At 40.0% G+C, this 19579-nt stretch overlaps 1 protein-coding gene across 1 annotated transcript in view; it reads right to left on the bottom strand.

Moving 5' to 3' along the window:
- Window positions 1-19579, bottom strand: part of GPC6 (glypican 6) — a 1041998-nt gene that overhangs the window by 761551 nt on the left and 260868 nt on the right. The window contains exon 2 of the mRNA XM_026493466.4: window positions 9316-9474. Within this exon, the coding sequence (XP_026349251.1) occupies window positions 9316-9474 (159 nt within the window). The remainder of the gene's footprint in view (window positions 1-9315; window positions 9475-19579) is intronic.

The raw sequence follows: 19579 nt of genomic DNA on the forward strand, positions 1-19579 counted from the left end.
TTAAATATACCCTGTATTAATTCAAGTAGAGGAAGATAAAACAGAAATAGGAGACCTAATGCCTATACTTAAAGAGTTCGGGAATAGGCAATCGATCATACTTTTTGAAATAATGCTAAATAAGTAAAAATGGGGGCGCCTGGGTGGCACAGCAGTTAAGCATCTGCCTTCGGCCCAGGGCGTGATCCGAGACCATGGGATCGAGCCCCACATCAGGCTCTTCCGCTATGAGCCTGCTTCTTCCTCTCCCACTCCCCCTGCTTGTGTTCCCTCTCTCGCTGGCGGTCTCTCTGTCAAATAAATAAATAATATCTTTAAAAATAAATAAAATCATGCTAAATAAGTAAAAAGGAGCAGGTGTCAATGACATAAGCACTGAGAAGTACACAGAAGGGAGGAGGGAACCAAAGCCCATAATGACCAGAGCATGGCTCCTCCAGGAGGAAAAAATACCCAAAGAAGTCTTCAGAAATTTAAAAAATATGTGGTGAATGACAATTTCTTCAAACACGGAAAGGCCTTGGAGGCCCAATTCCCTGTTATCTTACTTCAAAGTTTGCTTTTCATTTTCCAGTTGTTTGGATTCAATTAAACCACTAGGTAAGGAGGAAACAGCAGGAAGATCATGTAGTACTATATATAGTCATCCCCAAAATAATATTTGTCCATTTAATGAATATAACAAACCTTTTGAAAGAATAATAAATGGAAAATTCTGAAGCCGTATTGAGTAATTTCTAAAAATTTCTCAGAGCGCTGTGAACTCTGCAGGCTTAGCTGGTTCCTGACTCTACCTCCACATTTGGTTCAGTATTTTCTTCCTACCCAATGGAATACTTGGAACCCTATGGAATTAATTGCTTAGGCAAGCTGTCTTTCCCTTTTAATTTGCTAAAATGCCAAGCTCACGTAGGTGTTGTCATTCAACTAAAAATCACTGGGTAACTAGTGAGCAATACAGAAATGTTATTTATAATGCACTTATAATATACATTTTACATTTTCTTCTGAATCTTGCCAAATTTTGTGTATGAACAGTCTGCTTGTCATGGTGTCCATATATCTTCTCAACAAGAGTTCAACGTTTTGAATTACACTTAATAGAGAGATTTTTAACAAGCCTGTTCATGTGGCGAACTAGAGGTTTCTAGACAAAGAATAAATAATAAAATACTGGTGGAAGCAGAAGCTAAGTAGCCTCAATCAGAGTTACAATCCCTGTAAGTTCTGTCCATCTTTGTGATCCGAAAATGTTACATTCTGTGCAATTTACTATTGTGAAATACACAAGACATGAGAGAGACGGTATCTGTTGACATCATTGAGTATGTAGAATGGATTCACAAACTAAGAATCTTCCATCTTGTATATGCTCATGTCAGTTATCTCTTGTTTAAAAAACCTTTTGTTATAGAAATGTAGAAATCATACAGAAATGAGAGTATTATAATAAACCCTCATGGACTCATTGACCGGCTTCAACCATTATCACTTTCCTGCCCACCTTGTTCCTTCCATGTGCCCACCTCAGGAACTCCCATCAGGACAGCTTATGTCATTTCAGATTTTCACCTGAATCATTTTCTTCTAAATCTTAGAACTCTCAAAGAATATAAATGCTCCTTATGCCTGTACCATGTTATTTGTCTGGAAAAGGGAAATCATGTTGTCTCAGCAGAGGAGGAAGGCACACTTTTATTCCAATTCCCTATGATGAAGGAAAGTCAAGAGTCTTGATACAAAATCCCAGTAAGAGTGGGTGATTCATACTGTTTCCCACTGCACATCACCCCTAACTAGAGATAATGAATTTTCCATTATCATTACGCACACCATGCAGTCGAACCAGTCTACACGAAGCTGAGTGTTCTCAGGTTTGAAGACAAAAATATTTCCACTGAGCTCTAATTTACACCACCATTAAATATTTTTCTTGATTTTCATTAAAATAAGAAAATCAGTTTTCTCTATTCAGTGGCAGATCAATTTAACTGAAATAAAATTTCTCCTGTAATTTACCCATACTTACTCAAAGGATTAGTGAGCCCCTGTCAGGGAGCAGATACTTGTCTGCTCATTAACATTCATGACCAAGAACCCCTTCTGGTAGGGCTGGTTTCAGCATCTGATAGAGCAATACTTAAAAGAAATTGGCTTGTCTGTGAAACAGCTGCTCAGCAAAGCCACCATGCAAGGGAATTGGTGATAATAAGATGATAATATTACAATGACACTGGGAGCATAATGTGTTTTAAGTTACTTTGAGGTGTGTGGTAGGGGTCTAAGAATTAGTAAAAGATTGGTAATCTATCACAGAGGACATGAGGCTGTAAATCAGCAGAGTGCTTCCTTAGATTTGAATGATTTGTCCAAAGAGCAGAATAAGAAAAAGAAAAGAATGAAGGGAAGGGAAGGGAAGGGAAGGGAAGGGAAGGGAAGGGAAGGGAAGGGAAGGGAAGGGAAGGGAAGAGAAGGAAGGAAGGAAGGAAGGAAGGAAGGAAGGAAGGAAGGAAGGATGGAAGGAAAGAAGGAAGGAAGGATGGAAGGAAAGAAGGAAGGAAAGAAGGAAGGAAAGAAGGAAGGAAAGAAGGAAGGAAAGAAGGAAGGAAAGAAAGAACAGAGGGAGTAAGGAGGAAAAGGGGGAGTGGGGGAGGGAGGGAAGGGAAGGAGGGAGAAAGAAAAGGAAGACAAATTTCACTTGTACAAAGATCTGGGTTCTTTATGCATTGCATTTAAGGGACCCCTACCATGGATCGTCTATTCCAACATTATGCAGAAACAAGGCATTTGTGATTTGTAAATCTGCTCACTAGTTCTGCCACAGTTGAAATCCTTGGTTAGTTGATTCTTATTTTTGGAAAGGCTGCCCTTTGGGAAAATTGGCAGATTACTTTCCAGTGATAGTATGACTGTTTGCAATTTCTAAAACCCAGTTCAGCACACTGTGATTTCCAGAGGTGTGTCCTTCAGCTAAAACACATGTCATTGAGGTGGTGGCCTAGCAAAATTAAAGGAGGTGCTCAGCTAATTACTTTGAAAGATAATTAATATGATAACCCTTATGAATTATAGTTAGCTTGTTATTCTGTACAGTGAACAAGGGTACTCGTAGCTTAAGAACCAGAAATATCACACCTATTTATTCTTGAATAACATCATGGAAGCGGTATGCGAGTGCATGTGTGGTTATGGGTGCATTTGTTACTGTGCTCAGATATAGAAGGTAGTGGTGTAATAGGTATGTCTGTGTGCTTTATTTAGAAAATACTTATCCCTCTTGAATTCCTAGAGAATCCACCAAAACAACAACAAACCACCCAACGTGGAACATGAAATACTATTTCAAGAATAGCAGGAGGAGTCAGTTGAGCACTATGGTACTTAGAATGTAGAAATAGTCACTCCTTCCCCCACCTTCACTTCCAAGAAGTCATATCCTCTCTTCTCCACTGATGCTGGGAATGACCAGGAGATTTGCTTTGGCCAACAGAATCTGGGAAGAGAGTGTGCCAATCCTAGTTTAGGCAATAAGGGGCATCACGTCTCCATTTATGAACCTTAGTGTCTAAACTCCACGATGAGAAGAAACTGACCCAGATACACTGCTGCCTCTAAAACAGTGAAATCTAGAACAGACCAGACCAAATCATAGTTTAGAGTCAACCTGAGCAGGGCATAGACCAGAACAGCCACACTCTAGACAATCCAAAGATGCATTGAGGAAAAATAAGTGCTTCCTGTTTATGCCCTGAAATTTTGTTGTTGTTTCTTACAAAATAATAGAAGACTGATACAGGACTGGAAAGTTTCTACGGAATATCTACATAATGGATGCACACTAAATGTCAGTAAATGAACAGTGTCGCGAAATATCGATAGTAAATATGTTTACGACATACCCCAAGGATTTTGTGGACATGCACACAAAATCTCTGGTCCCTCTGTCTCCTCCTCTGCTGCCCCAATCTTCAACTAGTACAGTCAAGTCATTCTTTAAGGGCCCTGTCTGTCCCCTCTTCCAAAAGTCTTCTCTGATACCTCTAAGTACGGCACTTTATTCCCTCCTTTCTCTCTCTGATGGTCTTCTACCATATAATAGAGCCAATCCTGCCCTCTTCACTGTTGGTTTGATACTTATGTCTCCCCAACAAGGTAAGGTAAACTTCATGACAGACTGTGAACATCCTTTTGTCATTATTAGTTGTCTTATATCTACTACACCCCTGGTTCAGTATCCTCTATATAGACGTTTCTGAATAAATGTTTCCAAACTGAAATCACACACATACACACATACCCCACCCATGTGACAGGAAATACAGAAGATTCTACTACCATATGGAAAACTACTTAGCGGTTTTTCCTTTTCAAGTAAGTGTTTTCTCTGGGAAAATTAGACCATATTTTACAGATATCATTACATTATTGTCATCTCCACAGTATATAGATGAGAAATGATATTTAAAAAGAAAACATAAGCAGATTTGCAGCATAAAAATATTATGTCGCTGTGTATAAATTATTCCCACATTCAGTAAAATGAGAATTCTGAGAGTGTTACTATAGAATAAGGATGGAAATTACTACTCCACTTTTTTTTCTTTTCCTTTTTCTTTTGCTTTTAAAAATGTACTTGCTGCCAGAATTTCTGGACAAATGTATATCATTAAAATGCATAAGTAAAAACCAGGAAGGAAAGTAAAATAATAAGACCAAGAAGAACAAACTAAACAAATAAAAAAACCTTCTATTGAGCTTCAAATGTGAATGAATTTCAGCTCAAATAAATCTGAAGAAAAAAATAAGCAAAATAAAATATCCCTTCAACTAAATTTTCCTGTCTCTGAATAACCCATATTCCATATGCATTCCTAAAGAATAGCGTGCTGGTACCCACATTAAGACAGAAGCTACCGGGGCTTTGTGAGATGAGACTCTATCATATGGCTTAACTGATTCAATAACTTTTTGCACAAAACACTCATTCGTCCCTTTAACTGAGGGTCAACTTCCGATTGAATATTACTCCTGCCTTTTCCAAAAATGTGGCTAGATTCTTTACCCATCAATATCACCATTGCCTTGTTAAAGGAATATCAGTAATTCTGAGCCAGCGTCCACTCGAAACAAAGAAAAGCTTAGTTAGAATTTCAAGCAAATGTCAAGTTCCTATCACATTACTATTCATAAGTCTGATGTAAGTCAAGAGTACAGTCTTGGTTTCATTCTTCTTGGTGGAAACTTGGCAAGATTTACCCTCTCTAGGCCCCAGGTTCCTTGGGGGCAAGACTATATTTAGGTGGGTAATTTTCTTTGTTAAGGATTAAAAAAAGTCCTATTCCACTTGTCTCTGAAAGACATCATCACATCCTCCCCACAATCACCAGGACAGGACAGGCGAGAGAGACAGAAGAGGAGATGCTGCTGGTGGTGAAACCTTAGCACCTTTGGGGGCTGGAAAGCTTGGGATCGTTTAAAGGGTCCTGGTGGTGAAGAGCAGAGCTTGAGGAGAGCTCAGCCTAGGACTCGACGCTGAGTCTCCCACTGCACAGCTCTGCGACCCTGCAATGAGGTTGGCTTTGGTCAATAGCTCATCATCCGTAGAGGCTGAGGAACAGGGCTGGTGTGGCCTATTATTACCATTACTAACATCAGAGTGTTTGGGTTTTGTCTATTTTGCTAGAATCCTAACACGTTAGCCACTCAGAAGCATCACTGAGGTTGCAATTTAGATACAGATTTGACAGGCCAGAGGGTCACTACGCACAACGATATTAGGAAAAGGAGTGGGTGCAGGAAGATGTCCCTCCTTTTTTTTTGTATTTTTATATGAGTTGCTTATTTGTCTTGCACACTTCTGGCTTCTGGGTGTTTGGCAGAGGTGAGACAGGTGAGAAGTAAAAGGAGGAATGCTGTGATCATTCTGCCAGGTGTTCCTGGATGGTCTTCATGATGGAACCCCTGGGGTGTCACAGGAAGTCTGGGCTTGGCGACAGGGCAAACTGAGTGCAACCCTGTATATTTCTGAGTAACTCTTTGCAGGCTATGCCCCCGCCAGCAGGGGGATGGGCTTGCAGGGCCAGATAATGCGAGCCAGAGGTGGAGATTTGGCCAGAAAAAGGAGAAAAAAAATAAAAAATAAAAAATAACCAAAACCTTGTGAGACACTTGGAAAAGTACCAGTGACAAGAATATAAACTATCACTTTATATGCCTTCATCGTAACATTTCAATCATATGTTTAAAAAGAAAAAGAAAGCTACTCAGTTATAAGAAAATTCTCTGCCAACGAATGAGAATGTCTGCAATTGCTATTATATAGTTTTTTCAATGTATTGCCTCTCAGCTACAAATTTTAGGGCTAATGGGAGTACGAAACCAAACTTATCCATTTAGGAAAGGTGGGGAAGAACTCATATTAATTCAGGTTTAGCTTCTGAACACCCGATGAATAGTTATAATTTTATACAGAGTTTCTTCTAAATATTACCAAAGATATTAACAAAAACTGGAAAGAATATGGCAATAAGCAGAACGTTGTGTTAAGTTTTTTGGAATTTCAAATGTTAAGAGTCACCTCTGTCACAAAATGAAAAGCTAAATGGAATGAAAACATTTCTAGCGCAATAAGGAAAGCAACGACCATAGACTAATGACTAACACGGACTGAATTCAGCCTCTCTGGGTATGGTTTGGGCTGAACCATATATATCAGGTGCAATTTAATTTGTTCCTGTACTTAATGAGAAGAGGAAAGGGAGTGGTCATCTTCTCACGGAATACAGTCATGTATACAATATAACCAACAAAAACATGCAAAAATCCAGATGACGAGTCAAGATCCCTGAGAAAGTGGGACCAGGTCAGAAAGGCAAAACAGACACTTTGGATCAAGAGACCCCAACAAGAATGCAAAATGACTCACAGAATAGGAAACTACTAAAAATAAACTCCAAGGCTTTCTGAGCACCATTGATATTATCTGGGAAAATAAAACTCAGAGGGTAACATTCCACAACTGGTTCTAGATAGTTCTGTGCTCATACCAACTGATACTCATCAATGAGGAAGTGCTTTTTTCGTTTGTTTGATTTTTTTTTGTTTTTAAAGCTAAGGGAAAAAATGGAAAGCTGCCCACGTGAATGCACCCCCTGCTCCTGAAAGGTGACTCAGCAAGATCCCCTCCTGGGATAAGAAGATAAGTCATACAACTGTGCGGCAGACCTTCCAGAAACTGCTTAAACAAACAGCAGAACTTATAATGACGACTTTTAAATTTACATATTTTCTTAATTTCTTTTTTTTTTTTTTTTTTTTTTTAAGACCGAGCTCTTCAAAAGCTCAGCTCACCAGGATCATATTTTGATTTTTAAAAACAAGCCTGGCTGAAAGCTTCCTTGAAAAAAAAAAAATCTTGACTTCTCTCCCATCCCAGCCTAATGCAGTGAAATGCACTATGAGGAGAAGAATCCGTCACCCCCATGTCAGATCTAATCTTACCAAAAATCAATGTCCTGTCAAACCAATTGACATAATACCCCAAAGTACATTTAAACAATTTAAAACACATCTGGGGAGAGACAGAGAGATGGAGAGAGAGATGGAGAGAGATTTCTTTAGCAAGACAAATGAGATGAGATCAAGGATTCTAAATCCAAAGATATTAAAAGTCATTGATATGAGAAAACGAGTATCTGGCTCCATCCTTTCGAATGGCTTTACACATTTAAAAAAAATCAATCAAGTCCCCATAAAACTACCTTACACAAAATATTTTTATTGAAAGGAATATACGGGGTGTGTCATGAATGCTGCCCTAGAATTATTTCACCGCGAGTTTGGAGTACAGCTTAATAAAAGCACGAGAATCATTTTCCAAAGACAGGTAAAAGTCACCAGCACCAGATCACTCTCCCCGCTTTCTGTAACAAACGATAAGGTGTCTCAATTTGCCTCCATCTGAAGTGATACATTACCGTTCCTCAAACACGGAGCCCCTTCAGGGGCTCCTGAATGCCACCGGATTTGTAATCTGTCAATCAAGGGGAACAACTAAGCACTCCCTAGTTTCATCCAAGGGAACAACATTCACAGCATCACCCCTAAGTAAGGAATTATGTTCATACACGTTGACACATAAAGTTGAACACAGAGGAAGAGGCACAGGAAGAAGGTACAGATGTGGAGACACGAGGCAGAAAAGATGAAGTCCCGCTCACTTCCATGGAAACTGTCACATCACCTCAAGCACTGAAAACACTACTGGGTGGACCTGCCTTTCAGAACTCAGAGGACTGATTTGAAAGAAATGGGTGTTGCTGTAATAGTTTAAAGCAGCAATGAAGCAGAACATTTTACCTACCACAGAGAACAGAAAAAGGAAAATCAAAACTTCAGCAAGCCTTTTCTAAACCGGCTCCGCTGTGCATTGATTGGAGAGGATGAGGGAAAAGATGGCGGGTCTCCAGCCCCAGGACAACTTTGTGTGACCCGACAGTAGAAGAAAGGGTCCCCGCCAAGTGGCAAGTCTGGTTTACCATTCGCCACAGGAAGTACATTCCTTTCTTAGAGCACTAAAGGCTACACTACCACCTAAGAATATTAACTTTATCACTATCATGATTAATTCAGTTTACAAAAATCAGATCGCTTTTGAACAGCTTTTTTCTGAAGTTCAACTGAGAAAATTCAATACTGAAATCCTAGTAATAATCACTTTCACTCTTTGTGCTTTCTCCTACAAAATGTTTATTTAACAAATAGAAAATAGAAAGCAACTTGATGGCTTATAATCAGGAAATCAATAGTGGATTTAAACCTTATGCAGACTGCACTGTCACCACAATGTAAAATGTGGCTAGATTCTTGGAGGAGCAAACTCTGAAATAAAGGAGTCCATGTCAGTAGCACTTAAAACAAGTCTGTCTTCTTGAAAGTGTTGTTATATTTCAAATAATTTTAAATGACATTTAATTATTTTAAAGAAAATCCCCAGATGAAAAATTAAGACAAGCTATGATGTGACAAAACCTGAATTGGAATCACTCTAATCATGAAAAATTAAGCTAAATCTTTCAGAATAAATCTCATAGGCAAACCACAAATTCAAAACAGCTCTTTGTTAACTCGGGCTGTTCTAAGATATTACTACAAAAATTGTCAAGAACGCTCATGCTTTTTCTAAAAATAGACCAAGTTATATAAATATTAAGAAGGAAAGAAAAGCTCCTGCTTAAAAAAAAAAAAATGTTTTTCACGGAAGACCGAGATTCTCAGAAAGGCACCCCCAGAACAGAGTGAAGCTGTCCCACCTACCGTCAAACTTCTTGTGCCTGGACACGAACGTGGTGCGTACAAAATGGCTCGTCTCTTCCACGAGGTTTTCAAACTCGAGTTTACTTTGCTGGCTTAATTTGTCTTCCATTTCTGTGGTGCAGCATGTATATTCTTGAGGGCAGATTCGTAAGTGTTCCCCTGCAATGAGAAGGTAAACGTCAGGACAGGATGATAAGAACTTCAGGGGATTTGCTTCCCCAACATTCCCCTTAAATCCTGGGGCACCTGGTCTAGCAACCCTTCGGGCCAGCCCCTTGAACATAGCTGAGCCTCAGAGGACTTAACAGCCCAAGCATTTGGGACTTCAGTTGAATCTGATGTTGTGTTCTGAACATTTTTGTCCCTCCAAATTCATATGCCGAAATCTTAAGGCACAAGGTGATGGTATTAGGATCTGGGTCTTTGAGAGGCAATGAGGTCATGAATGGAATTGGTGCTCTTATAAAAAGACCCCAAAGAGCTAGCTTGTCCCTTGGACACATGAGGAGGCAGCCAGAAGATGGTGTCTGGGAACCAGGGAGCAGGCGCTCACCACACATAGAATCTGCCCATGCCATGATCTTGGACTTCCCAGCCCCCCAAAGTAGGAGTAATAAAAGTCTTTTGTTTACAAGCCACCCAGTTTGTGTTATTTCTGTTACAGAAGCCCAAACAGACTAAGACACCTGATATTTAGTTCCTGTCCCTGCCATGTAAGGGAAAGTATATTGAAGACCTCAGAAGACCATGACAATGTCCCTGCTTTTATTTGAAATGTGCCCAAGTGGCACCAGGTGGCAAGAGATGTAATACAGTTATACGTGTGCTTGTCTTTGGAAACCTCCAGTAATGCAAAAGACACTCAGTCCCATCACCACAGCCTGCATGACAGCAAGGGCAAGACAAGATGGAGATCATTGCTTGTGCTCTGTTTCTGCCTGTCCGTCTGTCAGAACGCATCAGCTTTGCTCTCGGGGAAAGTGAGTGTGTTTTCAATGGCAGGTCTCATGTGCCACACTTTCCCTTAGTTGACAATTCTTGTCAGAGAGAAAATGTACTCCTGCAAGGAGGAAGACACTGAGGGGCTTAATTAGTGCTTATGTTCTATGGAAATGTAAAATAAACGGTAATGAAACTCATGTATTTAATTCAACATCTTTATCTCTGGATAGACCAGGCCACTTCCTTTGGCAATATTGCTTTCTTCGGTGCTATTTGCAAGGAGGAACCAAACCTCTGCTTCATCAAATTAAAATAGACTGTTAATGCATAAAATGTGAATTTCCAATGGAGGCAGCTCTGTTAGTGTCAAAATGTTTGGCAGAGCCTGTGGAGGGAAGAAGAAAAATCCACCCAACATCTTGGTAAGTAAGAACAACAAATTGCCCCTGGGATCAAAGTCCCTGTAGGGCACTGAAAACCAAATGCACAAGGTACTTGATGCAGTGATTAAAATTCATTTATATTGCTTAACGGTGCTTATATAAAATTATGTCCTGTGACCGGTGTGAAGTACAGGGTGTTTCATGTGCATGTCGTTGGATGCTTTAGTGCCTACTTAAAACAACCCCAGAATTAAAAAAAAAAATGACCACAAATGTGTACTGCAATTAGACCTTACATAATTCCTGGAAGGGAGGGAGAGCATAAAATACCATATGTATATATTTTTGAAAAGGAAATGGAAACATTTGTACTCCATTGTAGTTGAGAGCGATAAATAACAAATTCACGGTAACAGCTTTCTTCCAGGAGAAATTAGGATTTGAGAGAGTGCTCAAATACTTGTCTCTGTAATCTCTGATCTCCTAAGTCGTTTGATGGATTTAAAACATTTTATAATAAAAACTTGGAAATGTGTCACTAAAGAGTAGTAGCCACTACAGCTGTGCTAGAGAGGAGAGCAGGGGGTAGGTATTAAGAAACACAGGATGCCCTTGACATTCAGAAGCCAGCCCGGCAACCCGCAGCTAGGTCATGATAGTCCATTACACCTAAACAATCTCGCAGGATGCCAACCCCAGACCACAGTACTCTGAGACCACGATAAATGAGACAAAGCAAAGCCACTTCAAAATGTTCTCTAAGCACACACAAAAACAAGGCCCTATGCCATCCAAAAAGTACTGGACGTTTCCTCTCTGAGGCAAAATGAGTGTACGTCCTTACCATTTACAGATCGATCTTCAGACTACTCTCCCTCCTCGTTGATCAGATTTACTGAGATACCTTTTTGTAGACTGACCTCTGCTTTCTGACAGCATCCAACGAGGCTGAAGCCCTACTTCTCCGAACCCTTCCCCAAGCCTACCCCACTGCACTCCACGTCCTATAGTTGATTCTTTCAAAGTCGCTCTCACTAAGAAACCCCATGGTTCAGGGACGCCTGGGTGGCTCAGTCATTAAGCGTCTGCCTTTGGCTCAGGGCGTGATCCCAGAGTCCTGGGATCAAGCCCCACACTGGGCTCCTCTGCTGGGAGCCTGCTTCTTCCTCTCCCACTCCCCCTGCTTGTGTTCCTTCTCTCACTGGCTGTCTCTCTCTCTGTCAAATAAATAAATAAAATCTTAAAAAAAAAAAAAAAGAAAGAAAGAAACCCCATGGTTCTCCATGGTGGAATCTTGCTTGAAGATAAGTGATATCTTATACAACGACAGGTGTGTTCCTAATAGGTTCGCATTTGAAGGTACTGACCATACCATAATGGGGAGGGATAGAACGATATGAATTTTGAGATTGTTCTCCAAGTCATTCTGATACTCCCATCTTGGTAAAAAGCAGAGTTCAAGAGGTTAAGACACTGGTAAAGAATAAAAGTGGTTTTAGCAAAAGCAATGGCCTACAAATCTCTAATTTACTTTTTATAAAATATAAATCTAACTGATAAGGACAAAACTCGGTATCCAAATTGAATGGATATTTAGCAATAACAATTCTGCATAATGTTCCTTTCTCTGACCTGTTATAAACCATTTCCAAAAATCTCCCTACTCTATTTCCCACCCTATTGTGTGCAAATGGAATGTCCATTTCTCAAGATTTAGTACATCGGGGCTGCATTCTACTTCTGAATCATTACAAATGGGTTTTCAGCAAAATGCACTGGACTTTTGGTGACAAGCTGATCAAAAGAGAATAAACATTTTATGACCTGAGGGAAATAGCTGTATTTGGGATATTTGTGGAAGAAATGCCATGGATCTACATTCATGAAATTAGATTGGATTGGAAACACTGTAATCTCCAATCATTCCAAGAAAATCAATATTTTATGTTGAGTGATAAATAAAAACAGGAAGCTACTTACTTCTTCACGGGACAAATTTATTTTTTTTTTTTAAGATTTTATTTATTTGAGAGAGAGAGTGTATGTGCATAGAAGCAGGGGAAAGGAGGGGCAGAGGCAGAAGGAGAAGCAGACTCCCCACTGATCAGGGAGCTTGATGCAGGGCCCAAACCCTGGGATCATGACCTGAGCTGAAGGCAGACACTTAACCAACTGAGCCACCCAGGCATCCCCATGGAACAACTTTAAACCAAACCTACTCTGTGTGTGTGTGTGTGTGTGTGTGTGTGTGTGTGTGTGTGTGTGTGTTGGGTCATGAGGCACGTGTAAGTGGCTGCCATTCGAATTCAATGCAGTATTAGATATTTTACAGAACTGGAAGTGTCCTCAAGAAGTCAACACCTTCATGCAGCTCAGGCAGAGAGATAACTAGAGCCATGGAGAGACAGACATAGACAAGCACGGAGAAAGCGAAGAGATGGAGAGATTACCGGAGTGTTTTAGATCCTGCTGTAGGAGGAGTAAATCTTCTGTGCAGAGTACTCATTAGAGTGTCTAGGGAGAGCCCATGCTGATGTCCCCCAGCATACAGGATCCGGGGTTGTGACACGTGTGGTTGAATCTAGGCTGAGCCTTGTTCTCTTTCCACCATATGCTAGATAAGAAGGTAGTAGAAGAAGCGACCCAGTGAAGTACAGTTCCGTTCTCCCCCAAACTGAGGCCACTGATATTTGTTAAAACAACCGGGTAACTTCGAAATGCCAGAAAGACTTAGGACAACTGCGCGATTTGTTCTGACTAGGTTTGTTGATGTATTTTGTTTTTGGCCCTAGTACAGGGGCTTGTAAACCATGGCCTCTGGGCCAAATCTGGCCCACCATCTGTATCTGCCGGCCCGGAGAACAAAATGGTTGGAGAAAAAAAAAAAAAATCAAAAGAATGCTATTTTGTACTATATGAAAGTTTCATGAAATTCAAATTCAATTGTCCATGAATAAAGTTTTATCAGAAGACCATCCCACCTCTTCTTTTATGCATTGCCTGGGGCTGCTTTAGTATGCAAACACCAGAGCAGTCATGACAGAGGCCACAGGGACCTTCACCTGGAATATTTACATTCTGAAATCATATATGGCAGCTGCTCTGCCATGTAAAGAATTAGCTCTAGCCCTTCCTGTTCCAATTTGTCCAAATGACAAGAATATGAAACTTCTCTCAGCTTACATCGTGTTTCCTAACACTTACGAGTATTTGATATAATAATGAGATTCTTCCAAAGCGGTAACTTACGAAGGAGAAGAAAATGTCGTCCTTTATGAGCTTCCCACACACTCTCTCAAATTCCCTTAGGTTCTCTATGTTCTTTATTACATAATTAGATACAGCATTTAGCTCAATGGGAGTACCCCTAGATACCTCCAAGATCGCTAATATGAGACATGCTAAATAGTTCATTCTTGGAGATGAGGATAAGAGACCATAAGTGCAGGCAGTGTGGGATGAAAACAACGATGACTGCACCTTCACTCATCAAACATTTATTGAAACCCATGTGCAACTCACGATGGAAGGTTCATGTCCATCAATATCAGGCACAGGGTCAGGCCATTAGCTTACACAGGTGCATGCTTTCTTGGGGTACCTGCTGTTCATGCGGGGGAATTCCCAGGTCCCTGCATTTTTTTAGAACTCTTCACTAGCTCTACCATCAGTAAGGGAAATGACAGAGGTGGGACAAGGGAGTCCCACCAGGAAGTGGGAGACTGAGCAAAGACTCAGGGACATACAGTCAGACTATAAATTGTCATCTGTTTTCAGAGAAAGAAGAGATGGGTTATTCCTCCCTTTACATGCCTCTTTTAACTGCGTGTCACTCTTTACGACATCTTTCCCCAAATGCCTGCCCAGATGTTTGTTTTCACTCCAAGACACAGAGGTGAAAGGAGAAATGTGATTCTGCCAGATCACGCTCCCTTCAGGGACAGCCCTGGGTCTGAAAACCGCCAGGAATAGACTTGGTGAGTGGCAAGAGCAGGAGACAGGAGGACCTCGTTAACCACAGAAGCCAGCCTCTGTGGGTCTGCCACAGCAGACTCTCTGCCCTCGGAGGTGACACGGGGGGACCTCAGAATGCACATCCCAAACAAACCACCGAGATGAAGTGCCCCAAATGCGTCACATTTCACAGACCATAGCCAGCCAAACGCTTGGCTTTTAGAGAGCTTTGGAATGTGGAGGGAAATTACTAACCTTCCATTTCCTAAAAGGTAGGTAGGTAGGAAATCAAAAACTAAAAAGAGCAAAGAAGACGGCAAGATCTCACACAACAGAACACTTTAATTTCTGAACCTTCAAATTCCATTTGGTGACAGTGCACTGTTGGTTTTAGACTTGGCCCTCTTCAGCGTGTATGGTCTATGGAGAGTGCTCTCATCCTCGAACTCTTCAAATCCCCACCGCCAATCCGCCATGCCTGGTACCAAGCGAAATCTCTTCACCTTAGATACGTCGCCTCAAATAACCATTCCGTTTGCTCACCTGGTGCCTAGCAAGTTGACTGGAGCAAATACTCTACGGAAACAGGCTTAGGGAAGTAAAATACTCTAGAAGGAGTGAACTTCTAACCAGAGTTTCTGAGGGATAAAATAATTTAAATTGGAGCTAATAGCCCTGGACGATTTTCAGTCTCATAAAGCTCCTCGACGAGCTAATCACGAGGGGTGGAAAACAGGAAAGCAGTAGTTTTAAATGTGCGTTCTACTTCATTTCTCTGAGTTCACATTCCCAAAACCTCCCAAAAAAGCACTTCTTCAACATTTTTCAGTGTGAAGCGTTATCATAAATCATCCTTTCACGTCTTTAAGGGCTGCTCCTCTCTAGCAGAGCTGTCAGGACCATAATCCGAATGCTCACACTTTCACACAAGTTTTTAAAAATTCAATTGATGTTCTTCTTCAGTGGATCTTATCACTCAAATAACCTGTATTAGTGTCATCCTTTGATGTTGTCAATTTCCCAATAAAGACTTTAAATACTAATTCTTTTAGTTATAAAACGTTCACTCAGTATTTTGCAAAAGTAATTCTTTTGAAGGGAACCAATAAGGTAATTGCGTAAATCTGTCCCAACAATTGCACAGAGACGATTTCAAACATGCCACTCGAGACGGTAGAGACCCCAGTTCCACACTGCCAATGTTTCTGGTCTTTACCATTACCTTGCCTTTTTTTCTTTCAGAGAGGCTGATGGCGAGGGCTGGGGACTGGCAGAGAAGGGGAGGTCAGAATTAACAAGGGGTGAGATGTAGGGGAGATGTGCCCGGCCAGTGTTGGAAGGCAGGACAGCGCTAGAGAACAGGAGGCAGCTGGAGAGAGAAAAGTGATCTTTTCCCTTCCTCCCATCTTACCTTGGCTCTAATATATCATAAAATTATTAAACTTGTAAATACTCTGATCATTTTTAAGTTTTCTTAAACTTAAGGTTTCTCCTTGTCTTCAAATGAATACATCTAATTTATTATCGAATCATACATATAAAAGTTTGAGACATTTAACAAAAACACTGCTTTAACACAAATGATTATTAGTAACTTGTATGCAGACACACACATACACACAAATACATAGAGCATATTTCTTCCCAGTACTTAAAAAACAAAATAAAGAATAGAAAGATCTCAGAAGAAAATCTGAATTGCTTCAACTTTTCTTCTATACAGCAAACTGCCCAGCAAAACCATGGTTAAGCATCACAGGGTCAATAGCAAATCATAACAATGTGATTCCATGATCCAAAATATGCCCCAAACCAGCAATTCAACTTATTAAAACATTTTTGTAGAAAATGAATGTGAGCCAAAGTAAAATATAATCTTAAAGGCAATTGATGAATCATAGTAAGGCAACTGATTATTCTATACCCATAAGAGGAGAGGTTTATGACACGAAAAGGTTTTTGTCCTTAGTTATGGCAAAAGAAAGAGGATTAGTTATATTGTTGTTCTTTGTGGAGTTCTGAAGCCTCTTCTCATCCTATTCTGTGTCTTGTTTATTAAAGTATTTAAAGAATCCAAAAACATTAGAAATAGAAATAACCCAAAGGCCACATACCCCACCCCAGAGGTGTATTCAAATTGGACTGGGGGAAGATGGACCATGGGGAGTTACTGGGCATTCTTTTCCAAGAGATCTACCTATAACCTATTCCGACAAACTCAGCAACTTCCCACGAAGACCTTTCCTTTCCTACTTCTTTGAGAATAAGACTCACCCAGTTTGTATTTCAATATAAAATTTTTAGATAGGAAGTAGTCAAATGATAAAAAAAAATCTCTTCAACATTCAAAATGTTAATTTGTTGGTCTCAAGACAGTTCTTCAAGAATTAAGACCAGTAAAGAAATATTGCTCTCATTATTTCTGTATTTCAGACTCAAACTAACGGCTATATAAGCATAGAAAACTTCAGTTATACTCTCTAGGTACCTGAGAAACAGGATAAGCAAAATGCCAAGGCAGATAAGAATCCCCAATTCCACGTCTCCCATCCCATTACAATGTACACTTCTGTCTGCCTGACACTTTTTGAGTACCCCCTGTATGTCAGGCACTGGGAAGTATTTTTATTGTCTTCATTTTACAAACTAGGAAGTGAAATTATAGAAAGCTTAAGTAGCTTAATCTTTAAGCTAGAAAAGATCTGTCTCCAAAGCTAATCCTTATAACCACTCTAACTTGTGACAAGATTCACTGGACCACAGCAGTAAACTTAGAGACATCACAGAACATCTCAAAATTTCAGAGAAACCTGACATGCGTACGAAACCACACGAACTAACTATTGGAATTAGTTTAAGTTTCAACATCAGATTTTACTACCTTCTTGCAATGACACCATATCTTTGTGAAGCTGGGTTTTTTTTGTTAATTTTCCTTAATTTCCTTAATGTTCACATGGGTAGCACGTGAAAATCAGTATGGAACAGGAAATGAAAGTGGTGATGTCTAATTCGAGTGTAGGTTTGAGAAGCTGTGTGCTGCCCATTGGTAAATAGTCGTGACTAAAAATTAAATTTTCAAAATGTTCTATAATGTATATGTAATGTGTACAAATGGCTACTAGCTCTTCATGATATAAATTCTTAATTGTTCAGATTTAATAAGAAATGGTTAGTATTTCTCCTTCTGGCCTAGGGATGTCATAGAAAAAAATATTTCTGAGGCACTGCAATAATTTTTGTGTCCAGTGGCTAGTGCCAGTAACATGGAGAAACACTTATCACTGTGCTGCTATGAAGGTATTTTGTAGATGTGGTTAAGATGTATGACTTGAAGTAAAAAAAATAATAATACTCTCAATAATGTGGGTGGGCCTTACCCAATCAGTTGAAAGCACTTGTGAGCAAAAACTGAGGTTTCTTTGAGAAGAAGAAATTTTGCCTTAAGACTACAGCATCACTCTTGAGTCTCAGCCTGCCAGCCCATTCCGCTGCATGAGTCAATTCCTTAAAAAAGACACACGCGTGTGTCCGTGTATGAGTGTATATGCATGTCTTACTGGTTTCATGTCTCTGAAGAACTGTGACACAAAGGCCTCCATGAACAGAGAATGTATGGGAACCTCTGTACTAGCTCCCAGGGCATCTACAACAGCACTGATCACAATCGCCACGCTTCTCTGTTTTACCCAAAGTTTAGCACCACTGCTTACTCTTTTTAGGCCCCTTTCAGTGCCTATCAATCCCAGTATCCGAGATATTACAGATGGAGTCAGTGTTGTGTTGGTAAATGGTTTAACAACTGGTTCTCCAGGTTTGAGAAGGAGCCATGATTTACAGAGTTTGCCAATTATCAGGGTATGAATTCTCCCACCGTGGCTGATTTCTTGCTATCAAAATGATGTTCCTAAATGTTGAGCTCTGAAAGGCCACGCAGCATGATAGAAACCCTCGATAAAGAAGGTCTAGAGGGAACATACCTCAACATAATAAAGGCCTTATATGAAAAACCCACAGCTAACATCATATTCATCGTACACTACACACACACACACACACACACACACACACACACACACACACAGGAATATTAGTCAGCCATCAAAAAAGAATGAAATCTTGCCATTTACAACAACATGTATGGGGAAGTTAGACAGTTTTATGCTAACCAAAATAAGTCAGTCAGAGAAAGACAAATATCAAATGATTTCACTCATATGTGGAATTTAAGAAACAAAACAAATGAGCAAAGGGAAAAAAGAGAGAGAGAGACAGACAAACCAAGAAGCAGACTCTTAACTGATGGCTACCAGAGAGGAGGTGGGGGGAGGGGTGATGGGTGAAACGGGTGATGGGGATTAAAGAGCACACTTATGATGAGCACTGAGTAATGCAGAGAATGGCTGAACCACTGTACTGTACACCTGAAATGAATGTAACACAGTCCGTTAATTCTACTGGAAACAGAAACTTAATTAAAAAAAGAAAAGTCATGGAGCAGCACACCATCGTATAACATTTCCTCCGTAGACCTACAAAAGATGCCAGGAGTACATCTAATCATGAGATAATTAGAAAGTGATGAGTTTTAAGTATTTATTACCTTGGTTTTCGATATAATTTATTTAATTGTAAATTATACAATTTAAATTTTAATAATGGCTGTGCTAAGGTATACCTGGGTGGCTCAGTCAGTTGCGCGTCTGACTCTTGATCTCAGCTCAGGTCTTGATCTTAGGGTCCTAAGTTCAAGCCCCATGTTAGGCTCCACGCCTAGCATGAAGCCTACAAATAAATAAATAAATAATAAATAAATAATCAATCAATCAATCAATAAATAAATAAATAAATAAATGCTGCGCTTATGCACAGGCTCACGAAATTCTTGAAAATTGCAATAATCCATTCTTACAAGCTGCAATGTGCTAATGAACCACTACCTGAAGCTAAATGTACTGTATATTGTTAATTGGCTACTTCTTTCA

The sequence above is a fragment of the Ursus arctos genome, unplaced genomic scaffold, assembly GCF_023065955.2.
Source record: "Ursus arctos isolate Adak ecotype North America unplaced genomic scaffold, UrsArc2.0 scaffold_10, whole genome shotgun sequence".
In the NCBI taxonomy this organism is placed as follows: domain Eukaryota; kingdom Metazoa; phylum Chordata; class Mammalia; order Carnivora; family Ursidae; genus Ursus; species Ursus arctos.